The 22,327-nt window shown below is 51.6% G+C and overlaps 11 protein-coding genes across 11 annotated transcripts; 6 read left to right on the top strand and 5 right to left on the bottom strand.

Annotated features, from left to right (window-relative positions):
* Window positions 1-227: 227 nt before the first annotated feature.
* Window positions 228-1,400, top strand: rho1 (Rho family GTPase RHO1; the record flags this gene model as incomplete). Its single annotated transcript, XM_025537140.1, has 5 exons — window positions 228-295; window positions 375-402; window positions 540-737; window positions 821-955; window positions 1,018-1,400. 5 exons carry the CDS (start codon window positions 228-230, stop codon window positions 1,168-1,170), a joined length of 582 nt encoding a protein of 193 aa, XP_025382442.1. The 3' UTR covers window positions 1,171-1,400.
* Window positions 1,300-2,031, top strand: BO83DRAFT_189381 (uncharacterized protein). Its single transcript, XM_025526533.1, has one exon. The coding sequence runs from the start codon at window positions 1,594-1,596 to the stop codon at window positions 1,987-1,989; it is 396 nt and encodes a 131-aa protein (XP_025382443.1). The 5' UTR covers window positions 1,300-1,593; the 3' UTR covers window positions 1,990-2,031.
* A 1,028-nt stretch (window positions 2,032-3,059) lies between these two features.
* Window positions 3,060-5,763, bottom strand: BO83DRAFT_349627 (uncharacterized protein). Its single transcript, XM_025528871.1, has 5 exons — window positions 5,482-5,763; window positions 5,333-5,426; window positions 3,986-5,279; window positions 3,900-3,931; window positions 3,060-3,846 (listed from the first exon to the last, which is right to left on the bottom strand). Exons 1-5 carry the CDS (start codon window positions 5,724-5,726, stop codon window positions 3,091-3,093), a joined length of 2,421 nt encoding a protein of 806 aa, XP_025382444.1. The 5' UTR covers window positions 5,727-5,763; the 3' UTR covers window positions 3,060-3,090.
* A 168-nt stretch (window positions 5,764-5,931) lies between these two features.
* BO83DRAFT_403834 (methionyl-tRNA formyltransferase) lies at window positions 5,932-7,294 on the top strand (the record flags this gene model as incomplete). The annotated part of the gene is made up of 4 exons (XM_025533654.1): window positions 5,932-6,190; window positions 6,251-6,321; window positions 6,372-6,499; window positions 6,553-7,294. The coding sequence occupies 4 exons, from the start codon at window positions 5,932-5,934 to the stop codon at window positions 7,292-7,294; spliced, it is 1,200 nt and encodes a 399-aa protein (XP_025382445.1).
* Window positions 7,295-7,303: 9 nt separating this feature from the next.
* On the bottom strand, window positions 7,304-8,814 carry BO83DRAFT_383370 (SDR family NAD(P)-dependent oxidoreductase). The gene is made up of 10 exons (XM_025532454.1): window positions 8,675-8,814; window positions 8,464-8,608; window positions 8,316-8,402; window positions 8,190-8,252; window positions 8,014-8,121; window positions 7,905-7,956; window positions 7,766-7,854; window positions 7,637-7,699; window positions 7,501-7,579; window positions 7,304-7,454 (listed from the first exon to the last, which is right to left on the bottom strand). Exons 1-10 carry the CDS (start codon window positions 8,719-8,721, stop codon window positions 7,432-7,434), a joined length of 756 nt encoding a protein of 251 aa, XP_025382446.1. The 5' UTR covers window positions 8,722-8,814; the 3' UTR covers window positions 7,304-7,431.
* A 13-nt stretch (window positions 8,815-8,827) lies between these two features.
* Window positions 8,828-9,294, top strand: BO83DRAFT_189503 (uncharacterized protein). Its single transcript, XM_025526534.1, has one exon. It carries the CDS (start codon window positions 8,976-8,978, stop codon window positions 9,219-9,221), a length of 246 nt encoding a protein of 81 aa, XP_025382447.1. The 5' UTR covers window positions 8,828-8,975; the 3' UTR covers window positions 9,222-9,294.
* On the bottom strand, window positions 9,241-10,532 carry BO83DRAFT_442018 (glycosyltransferase family protein). Its single transcript, XM_025536372.1, has 2 exons — window positions 10,227-10,532; window positions 9,241-10,155 (listed from the first exon to the last, which is right to left on the bottom strand). Exons 1-2 carry the CDS (start codon window positions 10,302-10,304, stop codon window positions 9,367-9,369), a joined length of 867 nt encoding a protein of 288 aa, XP_025382448.1. The 5' UTR covers window positions 10,305-10,532; the 3' UTR covers window positions 9,241-9,366.
* Window positions 10,533-10,699: 167 nt separating this feature from the next.
* On the top strand, window positions 10,700-13,738 carry BO83DRAFT_383373 (uncharacterized protein). Its single transcript, XM_025532455.1, has 3 exons — window positions 10,700-10,860; window positions 10,938-11,780; window positions 11,837-13,738. The coding sequence occupies exons 1-3, from the start codon at window positions 10,735-10,737 to the stop codon at window positions 13,445-13,447; spliced, it is 2,580 nt and encodes an 859-aa protein (XP_025382449.1). The 5' UTR covers window positions 10,700-10,734; the 3' UTR covers window positions 13,448-13,738.
* Window positions 13,739-13,964: 226 nt separating this feature from the next.
* On the bottom strand, window positions 13,965-15,607 carry BO83DRAFT_372559 (putative lipoate--protein ligase). Its single transcript, XM_025529986.1, has 3 exons — window positions 14,592-15,607; window positions 14,407-14,514; window positions 13,965-14,333 (listed from the first exon to the last, which is right to left on the bottom strand). The coding sequence occupies exons 1-3, from the start codon at window positions 15,591-15,593 to the stop codon at window positions 14,088-14,090; spliced, it is 1,356 nt and encodes a 451-aa protein (XP_025382450.1). The 5' UTR covers window positions 15,594-15,607; the 3' UTR covers window positions 13,965-14,087.
* Window positions 15,608-15,881: 274 nt separating this feature from the next.
* On the top strand, window positions 15,882-17,867 carry BO83DRAFT_383375 (bifunctional chorismate synthase/riboflavin reductase [NAD(P)H] ARO2). Its single transcript, XM_025532456.1, has 3 exons — window positions 15,882-16,093; window positions 16,217-16,578; window positions 16,640-17,867. Exons 1-3 carry the CDS (start codon window positions 16,059-16,061, stop codon window positions 17,485-17,487), a joined length of 1,245 nt encoding a protein of 414 aa, XP_025382451.1. The 5' UTR covers window positions 15,882-16,058; the 3' UTR covers window positions 17,488-17,867.
* Window positions 17,868-17,978: 111 nt separating this feature from the next.
* Window positions 17,979-21,394, bottom strand: BO83DRAFT_383376 (uncharacterized protein). The gene has a single exon (XM_025532457.1). The coding sequence runs from the start codon at window positions 21,114-21,116 to the stop codon at window positions 18,315-18,317; it is 2,802 nt and encodes a 933-aa protein (XP_025382452.1). The 5' UTR covers window positions 21,117-21,394; the 3' UTR covers window positions 17,979-18,314.
* Between the last annotated feature and the right edge of the window lie 933 nt (window positions 21,395-22,327).

Consider the following 22,327-nt stretch of genomic DNA (forward strand, 5'->3'; position numbering starts at 1 on the left):
ACGACTCCCCTGCACCGTACGTGATAACCCTTTTCCTCGGGCGCCTGACTTGTCCCTTTCTCTACTCTCAACTTCCCCCATCCAACACCCCCATCCATCCACTCCCTGCAACAACAGCTTCCCACCTCGCTCGTTGTCGTTGGCCACTCTTTCACCACATCACCCCCTTTATTTCTATTCAACTTCTCTTCCTCCTCGTCCTTTGCTAATCCTCCACGCTTTGAAAGATGGCTGAAATCCGCCGCAAGCTCGTCATCGTGGGCGATGGTGCCTGCGGTAAGACTTGTCTTTTGATGTGAGTATCCTCTATTCTTCCAATTTCGCTACATAGGGATCAAGCAGTGAACTAACTCTGGCTTCTCTTTTTTCATCAGCGTCTTCTCCAAGGGTACCTTCCCTGAGGTTAGCTTCCACCTACCCTCCTGACCTGATCCTTAATGCCGTCTTTCACACCCCCCCATGGCCATCCCGAGATATTTGGCTAGCCTTCCAGTCAACAAGCACTCCGCTTCTGTTAAGCTGACCCTATCACGCTTTAGGTGTACGTCCCTACCGTCTTCGAGAACTACGTCGCCGACGTAGAGGTCGATGGCAAGCACGTCGAGCTTGCCCTTTGGGATACGGCTGGTCAGGAAGATTATGACCGTCTTCGTCCTCTTTCATACCCTGACTCCCATGTCATCCTGATCTGTTTCGCGGTTGACTCTCCCGATTCCCTCGACAACGTCCAGGAGAAGGTTAGTTCTCCGCGACATGCCTGGTCTCCTTAGCGGGTAGATGGGCAAAGGACCTGCTTTCCAGATAACTAATATCATTACAGTGGATCTCTGAGGTCCTCCACTTCTGTCAGGGACTCCCCATCATCCTTGTTGGTTGCAAGATGGATCTGCGCCACGACCCCAAGACCATCGAGGAGCTTCACAAGACCTCCCAAAAGCCGGTTACCCCTGAGCAGGTATGTGGCACACAACCAAAAGGATGCATCATCCCCCGATATAGAGGCTAATATGCGATTAGGGTGAGGAGGTTCGCAAGAAGATCGGTGCTTACAAGTACCTTGAGTGCTCTGCGCGCACCAACGAGGGTGTCCGCGAGGTCTTCGAGGCTGCCACCCGGGCTGCCCTTCTTACAAAGACTCACAAGAGTAAGAAGAAGTGCACTATCCTGTAAACTAGTTTTCTCTCCTTCGCAAAAGGTCTGTTTCATGCGGAGATTATATGAACGGATAAGCGTCTGATCCTTTGGTTTTCTACTATTTATTAAGAGGGGGTCATTCCGTTGGCGTGTTCCACTATGTGTGCCCGGATGCGAGTGTGGATAATGTTCAATCACGGGCACATGAGCTTCATGGGATATCTGGCTATGCACTTGGTCGACTTTCTATTTTGCAGACTTGATTTGATTTTCTAGGGAGGCGTTGTCTTCATAACCTCGTGGGTTTTTTCTTTTTTTTCTTTCCTATCGGTTTCCAGCTCCATAGGCGCCTAACGGGATGGTCCTCGGTCACTATGGCAAGAAGGGCGCCAGGTTGCCTTCAAAGCAAACGTCCTCGCTACCCCCGAGTACTGCAGATCGGAATTGAGCAACTGGGGAATGCGTTCGTCTCACGTCTCTCCCATCAGTCAATTCTCTCTCCAATGTATCCGGTCCAAGGAAAGAAAAAGAAGTCGAGAATCGAAATTTCGATTCTCACTTTGTACGGATTCCCCTCAGCACAGTCTTATCCCCCATTTCTGTTGTTTTTCCCCCCTGTTTCGGTTAAAGAGAATGCATGGAATTTGTCGTTGGCTTGGTTTTCTCCTACATGTCCTGCAGCCTATCCAGTCGAAACTGCACTGCATCATGTTCTATCGTCATGGTGGGTCTCCGAGCAGACATGAGGAATATCTAGCACGCCTATTAAGTTACTATTTACTAATCCACCATTTTCTCCCACTCTTTTCTCGTACTGTGATGATCCTATTGCGTATGCACTGCGTATTCTCCTAGTACCACCATCTTTTTTAGCATCCGTACTTTCTGACCTACCTCAAATAGCAACACTCCATAGCCTAACATAGCGATATTCGGCAGCCTACAGACAGGGAAGGGGGGTGTGGATAGTAGACAGCAAGCCAAGGGGGGATTTGCCAATCCACTGATAGCTAGCGTCTAATGATAGTAACACTAGCCGGACTAGATAGAAGTCAAGACGTAAGTTCAACCACGACCACTCATCCTGGTTTCTCCATACATATATGGAAATTCGATAGTAGTGAGATAAACAAGGAAACAAATAGATAGATAGTAGATATATTTATAAAGCAGAAGATATAATGTAGTCATATATAGTATGTGATAGAAATAGGAATTAAGTCGTTATGCGGTATGTAATGATCCCGTTCAAATTCAATTGGTTTTTCATACATACGTTCGTACTGGGCGGTTCTGTATGTGACTTACGGACGGGACTAATCGTTTTTCAGGGGTAACGAACTATCCTCCTACTATCTACACAATTTGTGTACCTGGGTTTTTCTTCCCTACATGACTATGTACTTCTTTTATAGTAAGTAGTAGGTGTAGTTTGAGTTTATATATATATATTTTATTATATAGATGCTGAAAAATAATTCAATCATTGGGTGTTCTACTATATGTACTACTAGGTACTCATTTGAATATATTGTGAATTTGACATGATAAATTCAAAATGAACATGAATTATCGAATCAAAACCACATGACAACTCACTTACCTTGCCTGTCATATATGAATATCCACTTCACTGTATCTCATGCTTCTTCTTCTTACCCCGAGTCATGTATCGTGTGAAGCGTGCATCTTTTTCCGCCTCGCTTGTAGGTGGGTTTGATCTGTGGGTATGATCTTCATCCAGAGAGGATAAAGAATTAATAATCTTCGGCTACAGTGTCTACTTGCAGTTGCTATTTCCCGTTGTCTGATTGGTTCAGTATTTAATATATTGTAGGTAGTAGTACTGGCAGTGTGAATAATTTGCCATATTCACTGCAAATAGTGACTATCAAAGGATAAGTACCAATTGAGTCTCTTTATTGGTTCGTAAATGTATATACATCATGTCATGTCTTATCTATTCAAGCTGAGTAAATTCTCAATATAGCGTCTTGCGTCCAGGCCCAGCCCTTCGACAAGTTTCCCCGGTCCTGTATCGGTCCGCGATGCCTGCAATCCCGGCGATGAAGCGCCGCCTAGATCGCGGAAGAACCGAGTGCTGCTACTGTTGCGTGCATGTCCGGACGGAGAGACGGAGTCACTGGATCTGCGGACGATGAATGCTTCCTGATGGGGGGCATTGTTGCTGTCCGGCTCCGTATTGGACTGAACACTGGCGTTGGAGGCTGTGCTCCCTTGTTCTTGTCTGGGGGGTTCGGACATCCGAATCCAGACGATCCACCAGCCGCGGCTGGTCTTGCAGGTTCTTTCGACCTCGAGAGGTCGCGAGCGGGTTTCAAGGTGGGTGCTTAAGAGTCGGTGGTGGATATTGAGGCTCTCGACGCGCGACCATGGGTATGTGGCTGGATCCCGGGGTTCGTTGACGGTGGACCCAAGGTCTGGTATGTTCGGGATTGAAGAGCGGATTGTTAAGTTTGTCTGATCGTAGACTAGATTGTAGACGGGCTGGGTTTTGCCGGTAAATCGCTTGTTGATGTCGAGGGCGTTATCGGACATCGAAATGCGAAGTTCTGCGGTGGCAGGTGATGTGGAATTGCTGAGAGACTTGTGGAGCGGGCTGAGTTGGTGGCTGATGGTTTGATATAGCGTCAGGTCGGATAGAGTCGGGGTTGCGGGATCAAATAGAAATGTATATATGAATGGTTGATGCTGTAAGTCTGTTAGTTCAGGTAGTAAGGCTGTGTGGTATGGGGAAGACATACAATATAAACTACTGCTTGCAGTTCTGTCAAGCCTTAGGCGAAGCTGGTCAGCTGTGGACGGTCTAATCACACATTGAATCCCTTACCTGTTAGAGCCGGCTCCGTAGACTCTGACAATTGAATGTGCAAGCGTCTGTTATTTATATTATTCTGCGATGGCCCTGTCTGACTTTCCGTTGGGTCAGAGCCCTCTTGCATAGGTGCGCTCTGATTGTCAGTATTAGAAAGCAGGCCAATGAGAAATTTCCCACAGCTCTGAATCTTTTTGCCATCACTGGGCTGAGGATCCTCCCCATTGATGGCTCCCGGGGCATCAGTAGACAAGTCCGTCTGTTTGTCTGGGCTCATCGGCCTGTCTTCTCGCTTTATAGCCTCGACTCGCGGGTGTGGACTGGCTGTTCCCGACGAGACACCCCAAGACGAGCCATAGCCAAGAGTAAGATATTTCACAAATGTCTCTGTCCTGAAGCCTATCCAATCGTTTCCTCGATCGCTCCCTACTGGTGAGCTCTCGCCACTGGTATGTGAGCTCGACTTTTGTGGAGCCTGTGGAGACTCCGCTGTTCCTACCACCAGTGGAGGTGGTATACCTGGAGAAAAAGGGCGATCTGGTGTCGTAGCTTGAGGTTCCGCCACCGTTTGCTTGGTGGGATCGGTTCCAGCTAGTTTGCTGCGGTGCTTTCTTCGCCGCTTCCGACGACGTGGTGAGCTTGGGTCTTCGCCTACTCCGTATGCGTCGGCGCCGTATCTATAGATTGATTCCATCCATTGTGAGATTCGCAAGAGGGATGGCCTAGAGACTGCTCCGACTCCCGAGAATATCACGCCATCTGCCGGCCTAGGGCAGGCTCCCGAGCCAAGCCATCGATCCTCGCCGTCACCTGTGCTTAGCGAATCTCCCGGTCTGCTATTTGCTGCCAGTTCCTTGTCAGAGGAGCCAGGATCACCAAATCGTGAGACAACTAAGTCCATGAGACCATCTGTGCGGGTGACAAAGTCCTCTAAAACCTCCCTCTCCCCGCTTCCCCACTCTTCTTCGCCAACGCCGATTCCGAGTTCCCCCCCAGCGGAGAGCTTGACGCCATTGTATATGTCAACAGCGGGGTTCCCGCTTAGAAGAACCTCCCAGGTCCATGCGAACCTCCACCAGAAATTATCAACAAGAGCACAGAATGTGGGTCTGCCAACACGGCTGTATAAGGCGTCAAGTGTCGAATCGTGGTGGAGAAGAAAGATGGAGTGGGCTCGACGCAGTTGTTGTATTAGCAAAGCAGGAGGAGACATCTCTCTTGAGGAATAGCTGAATGAAGGAGACGAGGCATTGTGCTGAGCGGAAGTTGTGCTAGGTTGATCAAGTGGGAGACGAGTTAGGTCGACAGACTGTAACAAGCTCAGCAGCTATTAATGTGATGCTCTGGCGCAAGTCTACCTACAGCTAGAATCCACCAATCCTTCTCAAGCTCATGTAGAATAATCTGCGACTTTTCGGTTTCGACGTAATCGACTGCTTTTCCTTGCGAAAAGTCCCTAGGATCATTAGTACAGCGCCAGCTGTGGTAGACCGATGTAGAGCGAATCCCACCTGGCAAAGCCTACCATGCCCTGAGCCAGCCCTATCTGTCGCAAGATCTCATTCCAGTAATCGTTGGAGTGTTGGTCGCCATCGTCAGCCGCGGAGCCTTCACGTCGGCGCGATCGACCCGATCGAGATGTATAGAAGACGACTTGGTCGCGGATTGTCTCGTCGGTCGGACCAAGGCGAGGGTTGTATATAGCGAGGAACGACAGTTGCGCAGGAATCACTGACGCTAAATCACTCTCCGGCATTGCACCATCGAACCGTGAGCGCCAGCTCACAGTGAAGCAGTGCAGTTGGGTGAGAAACACTCATCGTCACCAGACGGACTGGAGTAGTGGGCGGCGGTGACATCACGTGGTGGAGATGGGGAAGTCGGCGAACTTGCCGGAGCTGCTGCGGATGCGACTGTTGATTGCTCCGTCACCCGCACATCGCTGCCGTCAATTGCTGGCCATGTTTCTCTTGCGGGGATCTGGAGCTCTCTGTACCTACAGACGAGCCGGTCTTTTCCCATCCTTGTCACATAGATGCCTTGCGACGAAGGCCTACGACCCACTTCGGATTCTCTTTTGCGGATCTGACGATTTCAGCATAGCTTCGTTGAAAGCTCTCCATGAAGAACATGTCAAGCGACCGGATCGGATTGCCTCAATTGATGTCGTTTGCAGACCAGGGAAGAAGGTTGGAAGAGGGCTGAAGCAGATCCGCGAGGGTACTTATCTAGGCAAGCTTGACAGGTTGTTCGCGCAGCTGATTGTTTTTTATCTTGCAGTTCCCATCAAAGCGGCCGCAACGGAGTTGTCGCTTCCAATCCACGAGATTGATACTTTTCGAGGCTGGACGGTAACTCGCAGCTGTTGATACCTGCTATGGCTACGTGCTGACACTGTTAGCCGCCTACGCTACCCGGTGGCCCTATAAACCTGATCATTGCCGTCTCATTTGGACTGTTCGTGCCTCCGCGGCTTCTCAACGGCGCGAAGTATGGAGGTCTAAATGTCCATCCATCGTTGCTTCCCGAGTATGCAGTCGCAGATTACCCACGAACGGACCCCGCTAACACAATACTTGAAGCTTCCGGGGCCCTGCACCACTACATCATACCTTGTTAGCCGGTAAAACTAAGACCGGTGTCACCCTTCAGACGCTTGATCTCAAGCACTTCGATCATGGCACTATCCTGGCGCAGACTCCAGCCCCTGGCTTCGACATTCCCAATCCAGATGCATGCACAGTACCCAATTTATTGAATCTAGTCTGTCCGAAGGGCGCGGATATTCTTGTCAAGGGTATACGGGAAGGTCTTTTTGTTCCCCCGGTGGAAGATGCGGGCTGGCGAGCCTCTGAAGGAGACGGCCCATTGGTCCATGCGGCCAAGATCAAGCCGGAGGACAGGCATATAGATTGGCAAAACTGGTCTTCCCTGGACATCAGCAGAAGGAATCGCGTTTTGGGTCCACTCTGGAGCAAGGCATTGGTTGCCAACAACACTTCCAGTGAAAAACCTTCCTTCCAACACCGGCGAGTTATCTTCACCGATTTTGAAGAAGTAACACCACTCAAAGGCTGCGACAAGTTCTCCGTTGTCCCAGGCTTGCCATTCGTGGATGGCACACATCCCATCGATTCTACAAAGGGAAAGAGCGTTTACGTGTTCACGCGAGATGGGAAGCTCATCAAAGTACACCAGATGAAGGTGGAGGGCGAGCCGAATGCCGATGCTCTTCGCGCTGCTCTGAAGGCTCGGATGGTTGGCGACCGGACATTTTACTCCGGTGAAGTGGGCTATACGCCGTTTTACAACCCTCTTGTGTAGGGGACTGGTGATAAAAGTAATCTGATATGTGTTCTATCTTGCTAACGTCATGATACCAGCTCTAGCACTTAATATTTACGCGTTCTAGTGCCCAATGCCACATCAGAAAGTCTACTTCGCAAGGCTCCACATTTTCTCTATTTGAAGGAGAAGCCGGAGTCTGAAAAGTTAGTTTTGTTGTAGACAACAAAAGCAAGAGCACTCACCGATCTGTATTTCTTGCCCAGTCATAGATGAGTTCTGTGCAAGCATGACATATGCTTGAGCAGCGTCTTCAAGCTCAGGCTGTTCACGACCTCGTTAATAGGCGGAAACCGTGCATGGAGTGGTCAAGAGCCTTACCACTTTCTTAAGGGCTGTCTTTGCCGTCCACCCCTCAATTGCTTGGGTAGGGAAGCGCTGGCCCTATATTTCATCCACATTAGCTCTACTGCGACCAAGCTCCACTACAACTGCGATGGCGCTACTTACCCATTCAGTCAAAAGAAGGCCAGGAAGAACCGCATTCACGCGGACCTTGCTACCTTGAGTGTGTGCAAGGCATTTCACCATGTGCAGACCTGTTGCTGATGTTAACGGGGATGCAAAGCGTTCATTGCGGTTTGCTTACCTCCTGCTTTAGTGATCGCATATGGCAAGCTGCTTCCAGTTGGCGAAACGGCCTATCTTGCAGGTCAACACTTGCGTATCTTACCATGCGACCTTCGTAGAGGACCTACCGCAACAGATGAGGTCAGCAGGAACACGCCACCCTCGGGGTTTGCGTTGAATGTGGGCAGTGCTGCTTTGAAAAGATAGAAATGGCCTTTTACGTTCATTGACCAGCACTGAGGAATTCGTTAGCCTTGCAAATCACGGCGACCCTCTACAGGGTTCACCCCATTGTGACACCTACTCTATCCCATTCCTCGTCATTCATAGCGTCCAAGTCATTGAACTTGGTCATTTTGGTCCAACCCTGGCCATGCATTCAGTCAACTTTCCCCTATTGCTGACACGGACCGGAATAGTAGCGACTCACTGCGTTCGAAACAATGATATCCAGGCCCCCCAACTGATCAATGGTGGTTTTGACAGCGTTAACGCAGTCATTCTGAACACCGGCATCCTAGATGATACAGCCACGATATCAGTCCAGCACTCCGTCAATGACACTCGTCACAACCTACACCTTGTATAGTAATAGCCTTGACCTTGTAACTCTCTTGAAGTTCCGCGGCCAATTGCTCAGCAGCGTCTTTGCTCGAAGCGTAATTGATGGCGACATTGCAACCCTCGGCGGCGTATTTCTGGGCCACCAGAGCACCCAGCCCTCTAAACGTCACATATCGTTAATGAATGCCCCCCAAAAGGTAAACACAGCGGAGCGAAGGAACATACCGTGAGCCGCCCGTGATGAGAGCAACGCGATTGCGCAGAGAATACATGATTATATGGCTAGATAGTTGATTGAATCGTTCGAAGCAGATCTAGCAGAGCTGAGCTGAACTGAGGACACCGAAGTAGTAGATAAGTACTTGACGAAGCGGGGTCAATCGGAGCTTATGTCGGCAGCGCTCATCTAGTTAACTAATGCCTGCTGCGGAACCCTCCGTCCGACTAGTACGTGACTTACGGTCTTTTTGTCTACTTGCAGGGTTGGAGGGAGTGGTGCACCTGCACTAGCTGCGCTTTTTCTACTATGAGGCCCAAGATTGCTGCTGTGGTTTCAGTCTTACTCAGTATAGTGTGTCTGACTGTGGTATTATTATTGTCCAAGAACAATCGGTCTCCAGATCACCCCTGCCAGGTACAATGCAGAAGAAAGAGAGGGGAGTCCAACCTTACTGTTTCCATGTATATTTCGGTTCGGCCCCTCGATGTGGTCCCGCCGCCGACTGATCGCCCGGAGGGTTCGACAGCTTGTTTCTGCCAAGTAACATGGTGAATGACCCGACGGTCTATTTTGAATGTTCAAGGGGTATCATGTATGATATGTCTATAGATACAACAGGCTAAGATCAAATCGCAAGACACCGGAAAGCAATCGAAGTTCTGAAGGCTTGTGGAACCGGAGGTACAACACCGGACACTCAATCCATAAGTGTACCAACGTATTCTGTCTCCTTCATTCCCGGCCACGCCTTCTTCCCTGCTAATGCAGGCCACTGGACTAGAAATCGATCTGCCAGAGGCAACAGGAGCTTCCCCGACAGGCTCAATGTAGTCACGCGAGCCCACGATTCTACGAAGATTGTGCGCAGCTGGTAGGTACCCGGCACTGGCACGGTTGCAGAGCCACTTTCTGATGTTCTTCTTCCGGGTGCAGAAGGAGAAAAGAGCCCGCACAAGAACAGCCATAGACGAAGTAGCCGGGCGGCAACGACGACGCAGACCGCGGTGGCAGGGCCATTGGTGAGAATGAGGTCCGGGTATGGAGGGGATAGATGCGAAGCTGGGCGAGAATGCCGGCTCTGGTCCGGATGAAGACCACGCAAGACCGAGAGACAGGACCAGAAGGAGTTCAGTGTGGAGAAAGGCGCAGTAAGGTAGGATTGGTGTACGCGACGGGCGCGGGGTACCGTGACGATGGTGTAGGAGGGGTCTGGTGATGCGGTTTTGGCATTGAAATTGACATGATGGCTTATATGGGTTGTTTCGAACTCGATGGCTTTGGTTGCGCTGAAATTGTCCCCGGAGCTAACGATGTAGGTTCGATGGGTGTATTTGGACGGATCTAGGTTCATGCGCCGGAGCATAGAGAACATCTCGGCTGTGTGGCCGCCGCTACCGAGGACGACTAGGAGATGAACCGGGAAGTTTCGTGGGCGCCATTTGGGGACTTGGCTGTTTTGTGATTTGGCGAGAGCGTAGATGAGGACCTGAAAGTTATCGAGTAGGTGGATTAGCTTTGGTTGTATATAGGGGAGATGATGTGCAGGGAATTGCTTACAATGAGCGTGAATATGCAGGCTATGGCAGTAAAGCCGATAGCCAGGAAGAGGCTAGTCCAGGATAGCCATGACTCCATGAGACTAAGAGGTTGCTGTATGTCTTGCTTGAGATGAACCGACGATGTGTTATTGAGGATGTGGCAGGTTCCAGAGTTGTCGCAGTTGTCGCAGTTGTCGCATGCGGCCGGCGGAACGAATGAACTTTATGTATATAGTGACAGCGCATTAAAAGGCGGAAACTTCTTCTTCAAACCTTGTCAATCCAGCCCCATAGCTAGTTACGACAATAGCTGGGGAGCAACAAGTGAATGAGGAGTAATTGTTGCGGGGGGCGTTCGATGCTTGGGGATCTATCTGGAAGCTGGCTAACTATCCAGGCACGTGGTCCGTGCTAGTCTCGGCGATTATTTTGGTGTTGTTGTCTTAACTCCTTCCTCTGATTTCACCCCATCGTCCATCCCATTTTCTTATCGTCACCGCCATCAATGTCCACCTACACGGCTTGAGATGGCTTCATTGTTCGCTAAGCGATTCAAATGCTTTTATTGCGGGCGTCGCTCGGCCCACTCCGACAGCGATACTGCCCGCAAATGGCGTTGCAAACATTGCGAAGCCGTCAACTACCTGGATGAGGTAAGTGCCGTGTTTTGTGTATTCCGGCGTCAAGCAAGATTTCAAGTACTGATTGCCTCGGCGGATGCGCCTCATAGAAAGGAGAAATCACGGATCCTCCCGCTGCAGAAACAAATCCAGACGTCTACGGTCCCGGGGCATCGAGCCCGCCTTTCGAATCCACCGACTTTACAGCCTCCAGCTTATTCTGCGCCCAGTGTCTTCGAAACCAACACCTCTTTACCAGCGCTCTGGCGTCCTATTTTCCATCATCTGATGATCCAAACTACAGCGCATATGAGAAGGAGTACCCCAAATTTCGCAAGAACTTGGAGGAGCGTTATCCGCAGGTGTGCGTCAAATGCGAACCCAGAGTGAAGCAACGCATACGTCAGGCAGGATATGAAGCCAAGTCAGACCACCTGAGACGCATGATGGACCGGAGTAAAGCTGGAAGGGCCGCTCGGCAAGCACGTCGATGGAACTGGAGGAACCTGTTGGTCTTAGCTGGTGCTCTGGGTTATTGGATTAGTGTTGCTGGTCAACTTAGCTGGAATGTGTGGAGTGCTTTGACTGTTGAGGAGTGGGAACCGCTGCAGGATCCAGACTCCCCCTCGATGTCGCCCTCTATTTTCTCTTGCGTGAACCTTCTCTTCGAGACCCGCCGCGTGCCGAACCATTGCTCAATAGACCTGGCACCGTACGCCGGTCTTGCGCTGATTGCGGGAATCCTGTCCATTTGGTGGAACCCGAAATTGCGACTCAAGGTTGAAGGGCGAGGAGGTCGCTTCGTCAAACTAGGAGAGTACTACCAGGTTCAGCTCATTATTTTGGTGGTTCGATGCGCTTTCTGGGGCGTCTTAAGGGATCCGTCATCAAGTGGACTGCCACCAGACCTGCCACCAACATTGCATCTCTTCATGATCTTCTTCACAATTATGGTGAGCTAATCATCTGACAACTATTATCTGAGCCCTGCATGCTAATAATTTCTCAGTCTGTCATGGTCTCCCGGCGGATAGTGCGCTACGATACCCGGCCATTGGTAGACTGGACCGATGACACGCCCGCAGCCACGCCAAACCGCAGAATCGAAGCTTCCCCTCCGCCCTCTACGACTACCGGACAGGAGTTTTCGACCCCAAGCTCCAATCTTCGGCAGCGCACCTCTCGTTTCCCTCTCGAAAAGCTAGGCACTCCAAGGGCGACCACACCGCGGGCAGCCCTCGAGACCCCAACCATTCCCACACCACCTCCAGAATCGGATGACATGGACTGGACTCCCTCCGTGCAGCACGAACTCACACCGACTGTCAGCGTTCATCAAAGGGATCAGAAGTCCGTGCTCGATGGGCCGATGCCTTTCTATGGATCCGTTCCTGCTGCACCACAGCCACCCGCATGGAACCTGCGCAATAAACCCGCGAAGCGTGTGAAACCAATCGAACAAGTCGTTGAACGCAACCCATTCCACCGCACTCCTACTCAAAACCTCCGATGGCATCGCAACCAAAACAGCCCAGACTCGGTGTTTGCACCTCCCAAGTTTTTCCCTGTGAGCGACCATGCTGCGACTACCGGACTCGAAAGTTTGTTTGACCGAACCTTCACTATCAAGTCGCCCGAGGATGAAGACGACAGCTCTTGGCAGTCTCGCCATCAATCATCGAACTCACACTCTCGCCAGTCTGCCAACTTGCGGGGTTATTTTGTGTACCAATATCTTCGATTAGGCCTGCTACTTGTCTCACTCGTTGCCTGGGTCCTTTCACAGTATGACCGCTTGTCAATCCCAGGGAACTATGTAGAGGTGGCCTCCTTGGGCAGTGCTAGCCTGATTGCTGGATTCGCTCTCTTGGAGGCCCTCAAGCAACCTATCGTGCAGTGGAACGGCATGGAAATTCTTGTTTACTTTGCGGAGCTTGTGGCAGCTGTCCACCTCGGCGGGAACCTGCCGCGAGTGTCAATCGAGCGCCATTACTTCGACAGATACGGCCAGCTGCTTCTGGTGTTCATGGCGGTCCAGGAGGCGCTGGGTCTGCTCTCGCTATACAATATAGCCAGGGCAAGCAGCACTGGTCCTCAGCCACAACAATCGGGGCATAACTCGCCATCGAATGGCGAGAATCCCAGGCATTCTCCTCAATTTGCAATCGATAACCAACCCCTGCAATCATTCTCTTCTCAGCGGTCTGCGCCGCCGCTTTCTTTCTCTTCTACTCTCCCTACCTCTAGCTTTGCGGCACAAACGCCGGAGCCGTACTACTCGCTTGCACCCTCCCCATACGACGGTTCCTCCAGCAAGGATCACAGCTTCAGTCTCAAAAGCCTAAAAGGGAACGATTCCGACGCCTCAGATTATTACGATCGAGATTCAGACACGGAGACAACCGTGACTACCGCAACCACTGCTACTAGCAACACCGTGCGGAATATCCGGTACGGACGGGCTGCCAGCGAGGCGATGTTCTCGCCGCGACGAACCGAGCTGGGACCCGGAATTGGAGGGTTGAGTCTCGAAGATAGGCCCGCCCGGCGAGTCACCCGGAGCCAGTCGAAACTCCAAGGCGAGGGCTTTCGTCGGTTCCCGAGTCGGGGCCTGAAATAGGCCTGATTCTGATCTTTCTTGCTTTTGTTAGAATTTTCTTTCTTGTGCTTCTACTTTCGCATTCTGTCCCAGGGTGCATCATCGTCAGTCAGCGCTTGCACTAGAGGAGTTGGGTTAGCTGTGCTTTGATTGTATTCAACTTGTTCACACTGTTCATACGCGGGTCGCATATTGTGGGGATTATTGTACTTCTGTTCTTCGTTTCCTACTTCATCTTAGGTCCTCGTGGAGGTTATTTCGGGTGTTTGGGGGGTTGTACATAGCAGGTAGAATACATACGACTTATGAATGATGACTGAATATTATACAATGTGACTATCCCAAGGTAGATTATGTAGTATGTCGAACTTTTACCTTTCTGTATGTGCATCACAGGTTCTAGTGAGCTGACCAGTAACTACCGTAGCCGACATTGCGTGATTGTCAGCAATTGCATGTTTCAAACCTAACCCAAGACAAGACCGTTATAGTAGATGATAGTGAACCCAGAAAACCAGAAGATGCGAGAGCACATATTCTAGTCTTCATACATAACCGCAGAGTAGTATACATAGCATACAGTAGTCTATAGCAATATAGTAATCTATCGTACATGAAGTAGGCAATGCAATATGAAGTGAAGAGGGTAGTAATCTCGTATCTAGACCCACCCAAGTTTAGTCGCAATAAACCTAGCGAGTTCTTCTATAGTAGCTGCATCCTCCTCCGCCCCCAACTGTTCGTATAGAATCTCCTTCCAGTGGGTCGGTCGGATCTCGTGAAGCTTACGCCCCTTGAGTGCCTCCTGCAGACGGGCAGCTTGCTCCGAGCCGACGGAGGAATCGGACGAGACGGAGATGTGGCTCTCCAGGATGGCCCCGTGTTTGAGGCGGAGAAACACACGTGTCTGTGTTGTTTAATTAGGTTAGTTATCGATTGTTGCTTACTGATGCCAAGAGAAATGGAAAGCGCCATCTTACAGAAGGAGGTAGGGATGATGGAAGGGCGGGGCGTTCGCGAGGGTCCTCTTCCACGGGGTAAGTCGAGAAGATGAATTGGGGAGTTTGCGTGTATTTCCATTCCAGCGACTGTTGCAAATTTTCAATACTGTGTTAGTTTACGGTTTCTTGGCTTTGACTTATCAGGGTATCAAGCAGCGACTCACTCGTAATTCGTCGATGCCTTTCTTGATCTCGGGCTCTTCGTAGCCTTGGGCTTCTCCCACCGCTCCGACGACCCAGTCGTCTCCTGCGTATAGCTCTGCGTCGTGGACATAGGCACGCTGCGCGCGGCGCACAGCATCCGGATTGGTCTGGTATAGCTCTGCAAACTCCGACATGATATTGGCGATCACATCTTGGATTCCGAATGGGATGGAGGCGTCGGCGAATACGGATGATACATTGGCGACGGGGGATCGCACACTTTCCACACCTTTGGCCTTGATGTAGTCTCGTGCGGGCGATCGTAAGAACGAACCGAGGGAGTTGATGTTGGGTGAATCGAGTAGGCAGGTGCCGTGGTGAAGCGCGCGGTGTCGCGTAAGCTTGAACGCTGAGCCGGAGATCTTTCGAGGTTGGGATTGCCCTTCGTCAAGGGACATGACGATGTCGTGGCGGTCATTGACGCTGGTAGCTGTCGCTCCGACACGGTGCAATGCGCGCACGACCATCTCCGCATGTTTGTTGCGTGTGAATGTCGGTCGCGGGGAGATCACGCTGTAGTTGAGGTTGCCCTCGTCGTGGAAGACGGCACCACCGCCAGACCGTCGCCGGACGTAGAGCGCATCTTCGGTATCGTTGTAGGTGTGGATTCCGTGCTCCGCGGTTCCGCGGTCATTATGTAGCACTCGGAGGTTGGTCTCGAGCCATGGGTTCTGATTGCGCCCGATTACCACGCACGGTCGGTTGATATATAGGAAGAGGATGCTCGAGTCGGCGGGCGCATGCTCCAACAGAAAGTGTTCGATGGAGAGGTTCACGTAGGGATCGGTGGAGAGAGATTGGTAGATTTGATGCCGGGAGGACTGGCGACTGGCGAGCTGGGCGAATTGGTCGGCGGAGAATGAGGAATTCCACCGCACGGCATTAGAACGCAGGCTGGCGCTGGGATGGCGAACTCGGAGCGACGATAGCCAGCATGTTGCTCGAGAGGAGAAGAGACGCATTGGAGGGGTTAGAGAGCTGCCGAGCAACTCATGGCCAGTCCAGATCAGGCAGAGAGGAAGGGAAAGAGAGAGAGGGAAGATGGTGACAATACTGTAAGTATCATCATAATGCAAGATACCAGGCGTACCTTCAAAACAGACCGAACGGTACCTACAGTCGGAGAGGATGATTGACCAATGGGGGCCAAGGAAGAAGGCCGATCTCGCCGGGAGCTAAACCGCACACGATCAAAGTGGCAGCCCGACGTGCCATTCCTCTCTCCGAGACTCCATCCAGACTTCACTTTTCTTTCCGTCTGCCCCTCGCTTACTTTTCTCCTCCTCTTCCTTTCCCCTCCATTCTTCTTATTTGGCCTCGTTCTCCCTCGATATCTGCCTTCTTCGACTTCTCTCCCATCCTCTCCCTACAGAACCCACCTTCTCTTCTCCCTCCGAACCCTATCAATCAATTGAATACCGCCCGCCATGTCGACGTGGGGTGATTACTTCCGGGTCACCACGTAGGTCTTCTGAGTCAGCCCCAGTCTATGATGATGGTGACATCGCACACCATCACCACCACACAGACACAAACCCTTCTGTCCATATACCTGCACATACTAATTGCGCTCTTTCTTTTTCAGTTACGGTGAATCGCACTGCCGCTCCGTCGGCTGCATCGTCGATGGCTGCCCCCCAGGAATGGAACTCACCGAGGACGACATCCAGCCCCAGATGACCCGGAGACGTCCCGGCCAGAGTGCTCTGACGACGCCTCGTAATGAGAAGGACCGCGTTGAAATCCAGTCCGGAACGGAGTTTGGAGTTACACTGGGAACTCCGATTGGCATGATGGTGCGCAACGAGGACCAGAGACCCAAGGACTACGGCAACAGCACCATGGACCTGTACCCCCGCCCCAGTCACGCCGACTTGACCTACCTCGAGAAGTACGGTGTCAAGGCCAGCAGCGGTGGTGGTCGCAGTAGTGCCCGTGAGACCATTGGTAAGTGAACCGCTCATCCCCAGAAGGGAATGCCGTTAACACAATCTTCCCCGGGTTACAGGCCGTGTGGCTGCCGGTGCCATCGCCGAAAAGTACCTGCGCCTCTCGCACGGCGTTGAGATTGTCGCCTTCGTCTCCTCCGTTGGCAACGAGCACCTGTTCCCCCCTACTCCCGAGCACCCCACTGCCTCCACCAACCCCGAATACCTGAACCTCCTCAAGACCATCACCCGTACCACCGTCGACGAGTTCGCGCCCACCCGCTGCCCCAACGCCGATGCCGCCGCGCGCATGACCAAGGTGATCGAGCAGTTCCGCGACAACCATGACAGCATCGGCGGTACCGTCACCTGCGTGATCCGCAACGTCCCCGTCGGTCTGGGTGAGCCCTGCTTCGACAAGCTCGAGGCCAAGCTCGCCCACGCCATGCTCAGCATCCCCGCCACCAAGGGCTTCGAGATCGGCTCCGGCTTCGGCGGCTGCGAGGTCCCCGGCTCCATCCACAACGACCCCTTCATCGTCTCCGATGTCCCTACCCAACTCGGCACCAACACCACCACGAAGCAGCGCCTTACCACCAAGACCAACAACTCCGGTGGTATCCAGGGCGGTATCTCCAACGGCGCCGACATCTACTTCCGCATTGCCTTCAAGCCCCCGGCCACCATCGGCCAGGCCCAGAACACCGCCACCTACGACTTCGGCGAGGGTATCCTCGAAGCCAAGGGCCGTCACGACCCCTGCGTCACTCCCCGTGCCGTTCCCATTGTCGAGGCCATGTCCGCGCTGGTCGTCATGGACGCTCTGATGGCTCAGTACTCCCGCGAGAGCGCCAAGTCTCTTCTGCCCCCGTTGCCTAAGACCCTGCCCACTCGTCCCACTCTGGGTACCAACGGCCACAGCGCTTAAACAGGAAGTGGTTCGATTTAAGTTCTATTTTGTTCTGGGTTCGGGGTCTCTAAGTCTAAAATTTTCACGATTGGCTCTTTGGGGACCGATCTATGCATGCGGGGTTTTTCATTTTGTTCTTAGAATGCAGTGACGTACGTCATGTTCGGCTGATGTTTGATGTCTCAAGTCAGAAACTCAACTTAATGACTTTTCTTTACTTTTTTTCCCCTGATCGATGATATTTGTTGCTTCGGTATATTATATCACCTTACCTTTCTTTTTTTTGGATTATGTTCGTATAGATTCCTCGGGTGTGGTTTTCGAATCAAAATGGCGTTCTACGTTCGTACTACTATAACAGATAAGTCTTGTGTTTAATAACCTCGCTTGTTATGGAACAGACAGTAGTTGCTATCTGGTAATGAACTAGTAATGAACTACTTGGCGTATTCAGTAGTTGAAAGTTTTGGGAAAGTCAAACAAGATTTTTTAAGTATCATTCAATTCATGTATATTCATTCGACTCATAGCTCGTCAAATCCACGACCTCAATGACATTGTCCAATCCATTCATCCAACCGTTTGCATAAAGACATCGAACGAAGAGAAAAAGCATCAGCTATCAGAATAGAAAGGTAACAACAAATGTGTAACGAGTGTGGTATCATATCTTGTCAAACAAATCAACAATCGGAAAACCCGCATGTAAAATATGTATGGATGTGGGTATGTATGGATGTATGTATCAACCAGATACCCACATGAGAGAAATAAAAGGGCGAAAGAAGCTTATCACCGCAAAAAATCTGGGTGTTTAGAGGGATGGAAAAAGAAGCAAGCACTGCTCACTTCGCGGCATCACTATTGCTTCTGCTGACGGATTTCTCGGAGAACGTATCCAGTTCGCCTGCAGTGGCATTCACAACGCGAAGTTTCTCCTTCGGTACGGTGAAGGTTACCTGGACGCGACGGCCTTCTGCAGCACCTTCCACGTCCCAATCGTCGTCACTGTCTGGATCAAGGTCTAGGAAGGCGTGCAGGGCAGTGTCATCCCGTGAGGACCGAGCCTGGGACTCCATATTGCGTGAAAGTCGGTTGGCTGCACCCCAGTCTTTGGCACCTTGCTTGCGTCTGAAGAGCTCAGCTGATGCGCTGACGGAGCGACGCGGGAGGCCGTAGCCTGTAGAAGATGAAGAAGGACCGAGAACCGTGCCTCTTCGGTCGATACCAGAGGCTAGTGGTGCTGTGGTTTGATCTGTGTCCGTTGCTGGGCGTCTCCGCGTTAGGGAGAGGACTCTGCGAACGTTGTTGCCGATCCATTCGGATGTGCGTTGCTTGGGGAAGGTGGTAGGCTTGGGGAAGAGATCGAGCGGGGAGGTCGGTTCAGGGTTGTCGCGAAGAAGGCGCTCGCCTTCAGCTTGTCGAAGGGAGAGCGAGGTGTGAGCGGTGGAGTAGGAGTCAGAAGAGTAGCGCTTCTCGGATGAAAGCGCTGCACTGTTCGGTCTGCTTCGGGCTGGCTCTCGACTAGGGATCGAAATTGTGACGGACTTTTGAGGAGACTGGCGCCCACTACTTGCTTGACTCGCGGGGTAGCTGAAGTTGGCCATGCGAGGTTGAGGGATCGATTTGGCCGACGTCGAGGAGTCGGAGAGATTCGAAGATGTCCGTTCATCCTTATCTGGCGAAGAAGGCATGTCTCTGTCATAGCCAACTCCAGCCATGTAGTCGGACGGGCCGGCCGAGCCACCAGCATATGAGTCTCCGCATACGGTCGTGCTCAAGGGTGTCAGGATTGTTGACTCGGCCCGGAAATTGTCGATTGTTTTCTGCGTGGAAACGCCCACGGCATCTTTGGCTTCGTCTTCCTCACGTTCATCGATCGGGTGAATATCGCCTGTGGCATCACTCCTTCTATACTCGCTGTATTGCGTAGGGGGTCGATACATTCTGGCGCTCAGACTAGAACGACCTGTAGGATCCCCGAGCAGACCAGTGCTTTCTGCGACTGCATCGCCTGTATCCTGCCAACTGAATGGCCGGCCAGATCCACTATGGCCCATCCAAGGGTAGTCACTTCTGACTTCGGCCTCCCTCATGGAGGGCTTGTGGATACTGCTCGCCATGAAAGGCTCCCCTTGACCCCAGAAGTGGGCTCTTTCTGCCCCCAAGGCCAGCTTGCGGAGCTCCTGATCTCGCACGTGGCGCTTTTGGCGCCTCTTCCAGAGGAAAAATAGGAGTATAGCAAGACCAGCAACCACAGGAATTCCCAGCCCAACACCAACCCCGACCCCAGTCTTCCATGTCTTTGACGAGCCAGACTGGGAGGACTCCTGTTGGCTAGCGATGGATTCAGGATTCCGGTAGGATGAGACCCATTCCTCAGAGGTGATATTATATAGATAGACCTGTGAGTTGGGCTGAGATTGCTCAGCTGAACGCTTTGACGAGGATGATGACGACTGCGGTATAGTATATCCGCCTGCCACCATCATCACACCACCAGGCAGCATGGTTGCCCCATGCCCATAAAGACCGCTCCCTCCTGCGGTCTCCGTATCTTCAGTTGACAGTATGTTCCAAGTCCAATCACCAGAACCTCCATACGTTTCTCCCAATCCCAGTATGACTAGCTGCGGTTGAGCAGCAATGCTTGTATTCCCCACCCAGCCCCCGTACACAATGACCTTGCTGCCATCTGGGGAAAGAACTGCTGTATGTCCCGATCTCGGCTCTACCGTGGCAACTTCCCTCACAGCAAGCTCGGTCTTGTAGGAGGTAGAAGTAATGTCGACTGTGACGAAGCTCCAGCTATTCTGAGGCAGTGAGAACACGGCAAGCTGCGACATATTGATGAATGCATCCTGGGTTTGGCCACCAATCAGGAGGAAATCCTGTTGCTGGCGCACCTCGCCGTTCGATGAATATGCATAAGTGGCTTGCAACGGAGTCACGGTAAAGCCGGCCTCTGCAATCGGGGGTGCGCGATTGCCGGTGGTGGATGCATCATAAGCATCAGTCTTGCCCGATCCGGATGGCTCAAGGACCACCATGGACTGAGAGTAGTTGGCTCTACCCATCCAATTTGCGTCTGAGGCATTCGAAAAGGGGCACATCCCGCCAAAAGCATAGACGGAGCTGTCGGAGGTGTTGGTGGAGGCATATGTGAACCCTGCTGAGAGATAGTTTGGTGCATCCACGTTGTCGCTTGACCCGCTTTCCTTCACAGAGAGCTTTTCCCATGACCCATCACCAATCGAGCTATTGTTGTCCGGTGTGAATTGCCACAGCTCACCCTTGTCCAAAGCTTCCTGGCAATCGCCTACATACATCTTAATCACTCCATGCTGATCGATAACAGGCACAAAGGCAGGGGACTGAGTGTTGAGTTGAAAGGGTAGTGGGTCCATCAAGATATTGTAACTCGGGCTTGTTGTGTCGATTTCGCCTGAAACATCCCAGGTGATAAACTCGGTGGAGGCATCTTGACTTGTACCGGTGGATTGCAGCAGGTAGGCAAACGACCCATTGCTAGTTGAAGAGTAGAAGAGTTGTGAGGGAGTGTATGGGACGGCTGTGGAAGCCGGGCTGGCGAAGAGCAGGAGAACAAGGAGTGTTGGCACCACGGGGGCGCCAACAGCCCGGTGCATTCCGTGTTTTCGCGAGAGGCATTCATCCATGGGTATTAGCAATAGCTTTAAGATGCGTCAACAAGAATGCGGCACTCTGAGACTGACTGCGATGCATCTAGCGCAACGTTCGATCCTTAGCTCGTTAGCTCAACTCAGCGAAGGCGCGTCTGGAGGCCAGACCGGCCGGCATGAGACGAAGCGCTAAGAGACGACTTGTATCAATTGGGGTGTCTCCTTGAAGGTTTGGTCTCCGGAGAATTGCAATATAAAGACAGAAGTAACCTTGAAACAGGCGATAGAGAGGGAGGAGTGGTGAAGTGAAGAGCTGCGCGAGGAGGCAGTAATATTGACAGGGGAAAGAAAGCGACAACAGGCTGCATCTCAATTACGGCCGATCGGACCCGGTTCTAGATGATCTCTAATCTCTAGAGGCGCCGGAAGAAAGATTTGATTAAAGCCATCGTCATCGCTGGCGGGCCCATAGCAAGCTTTGTCCAGTCTGAAGTGGAGGCCTGGAATTACTGAGGGGCTGGGGATGGAGGATTGAAGCGTCAACACGGGCGGTTGCACTGGCAACTGGGAGGGGCGAGAGAGAGCACTGCATGGAAGTCCCAAGGAGGGGGACGCATGAGCATTGTGGTGCAAAGATCCCTGTTAGATAGATTAGTTTGATGAGGTTGGTGATGATTGTTTGTTGTTGGGTCGGGCAATTTTCGTTTTTGTCTTCATTCTGTACTCCGTATGTAGATAATTATATTGACAGGTGCCAGTTTTGGCCTTATCGATAGTATGAATGATGGCATGCAGAATAAGTGAGACCGACCATGTGGAGAAAAGTGAAACAAGGGCGATCCTCTAAGAGATGTCACGTAGTTAGTTCAAACGGCCTACAGGGAAACTATGAGAAGATGTGTGACAGCTCATAGTAGTAGTCGATGATGATACTGGTCTCTGTATTCATCTTCTTGTATATGCTAACTATGCTACTATTTTGCACGTTTGGTGAGTTGCGATGATTGAGATTTGTTGATGGTTGATTGTTGATATTGCAAAGTGGGGCCACCCAAGCAGGTAAACTGAAGGAAGCTCAATATGGGTTGGCCTGCCAACTACCAGCCATCAACAACATTTTCTCGCCCATTCATTTAATGACTATTACCATAACAACATCATCATCATTTTCCTTTATGTGAAAATCAAGGTCGTGTTCTTTCATGTGAAACCATGCC

Source organism: Aspergillus eucalypticola (assembly GCF_003184535.1).
Source record: "Aspergillus eucalypticola CBS 122712 chromosome Unknown BO83scaffold_44, whole genome shotgun sequence".
Taxonomy (NCBI): domain Eukaryota; kingdom Fungi; phylum Ascomycota; class Eurotiomycetes; order Eurotiales; family Aspergillaceae; genus Aspergillus; species Aspergillus eucalypticola.

Excerpts from the sequence above, each read along its gene's own strand:
- BO83DRAFT_189381 (XM_025526533.1), top strand. The coding sequence starts at position 1,594 with ATGCGTTCGTCTCACGTCTCTCCCATCAGTCAATTCTCTCTCCAATGT.
- BO83DRAFT_349627 (XM_025528871.1), bottom strand. The coding sequence starts at position 5,726 with ATGCCGGAGAGTGATTTAGCGTCAGTGATTCCTGCGCAACTGTCGTTC. Across the intron at positions 5,427-5,481 it reads GGCATGGTAGGCTTTGCCAG|GGACTTTTCGCAAGGAAAAG; the intron begins GTGGGATTCGCT and ends TAATGATCCTAG. Across the intron at positions 3,932-3,985 it reads TACGGAGCCGGCTCTAACAG|GCTTGACAGAACTGCAAGCA; the intron begins GTAAGGGATTCA and ends GCTTCGCCTAAG.
- BO83DRAFT_383370 (XM_025532454.1), bottom strand. The coding sequence starts at position 8,721 with ATGTATTCTCTGCGCAATCGCGTTGCTCTCATCACGGGCGGCTCACG. Across the intron at positions 8,122-8,189 it reads ATGACGAGGAATGGGATAGA|TGCTGGTCAATGAACGTAAA; the intron begins GTAGGTGTCACA and ends CGAATTCCTCAG. Across the intron at positions 7,700-7,765 it reads GCCTTCTTTTGACTGAATGG|GGCCAGCGCTTCCCTACCCA; the intron begins GTAAGTAGCGCC and ends GATGAAATATAG.
- BO83DRAFT_189503 (XM_025526534.1), top strand. The coding sequence starts at position 8,976 with ATGAGGCCCAAGATTGCTGCTGTGGTTTCAGTCTTACTCAGTATAGTG.
- BO83DRAFT_442018 (XM_025536372.1), bottom strand. The coding sequence starts at position 10,304 with ATGGAGTCATGGCTATCCTGGACTAGCCTCTTCCTGGCTATCGGCTTT. Across the intron at positions 10,156-10,226 it reads CCTGCATATTCACGCTCATT|GTCCTCATCTACGCTCTCGC; the intron begins GTAAGCAATTCC and ends GATAACTTTCAG.
- BO83DRAFT_383373 (XM_025532455.1), top strand. The coding sequence starts at position 10,735 with ATGGCTTCATTGTTCGCTAAGCGATTCAAATGCTTTTATTGCGGGCGT. Across the intron at positions 10,861-10,937 it reads CCGTCAACTACCTGGATGAG|AAAGGAGAAATCACGGATCC; the intron begins GTAAGTGCCGTG and ends TGCGCCTCATAG. Across the intron at positions 11,781-11,836 it reads TGATCTTCTTCACAATTATG|TCTGTCATGGTCTCCCGGCG; the intron begins GTGAGCTAATCA and ends ATAATTTCTCAG.
- BO83DRAFT_372559 (XM_025529986.1), bottom strand. The coding sequence starts at position 15,593 with ATGCGTCTCTTCTCCTCTCGAGCAACATGCTGGCTATCGTCGCTCCGA. Across the intron at positions 14,515-14,591 it reads AAGGCATCGACGAATTACGA|TCGCTGGAATGGAAATACAC; the intron begins GTGAGTCGCTGC and ends AATTTGCAACAG. Across the intron at positions 14,334-14,406 it reads CATCATCCCTACCTCCTTCT|ACACGTGTGTTTCTCCGCCT; the intron begins GTAAGATGGCGC and ends TAAACAACACAG.
- BO83DRAFT_383375 (XM_025532456.1), top strand. The coding sequence starts at position 16,059 with ATGTCGACGTGGGGTGATTACTTCCGGGTCACCAC. Across the intron at positions 16,094-16,216 it reads GATTACTTCCGGGTCACCAC|TTACGGTGAATCGCACTGCC; the intron begins GTAGGTCTTCTG and ends TTTCTTTTTCAG. Across the intron at positions 16,579-16,639 it reads TAGTGCCCGTGAGACCATTG|GCCGTGTGGCTGCCGGTGCC; the intron begins GTAAGTGAACCG and ends CCCGGGTTACAG.
- BO83DRAFT_383376 (XM_025532457.1), bottom strand. The coding sequence starts at position 21,116 with ATGCACCGGGCTGTTGGCGCCCCCGTGGTGCCAACACTCCTTGTTCTC.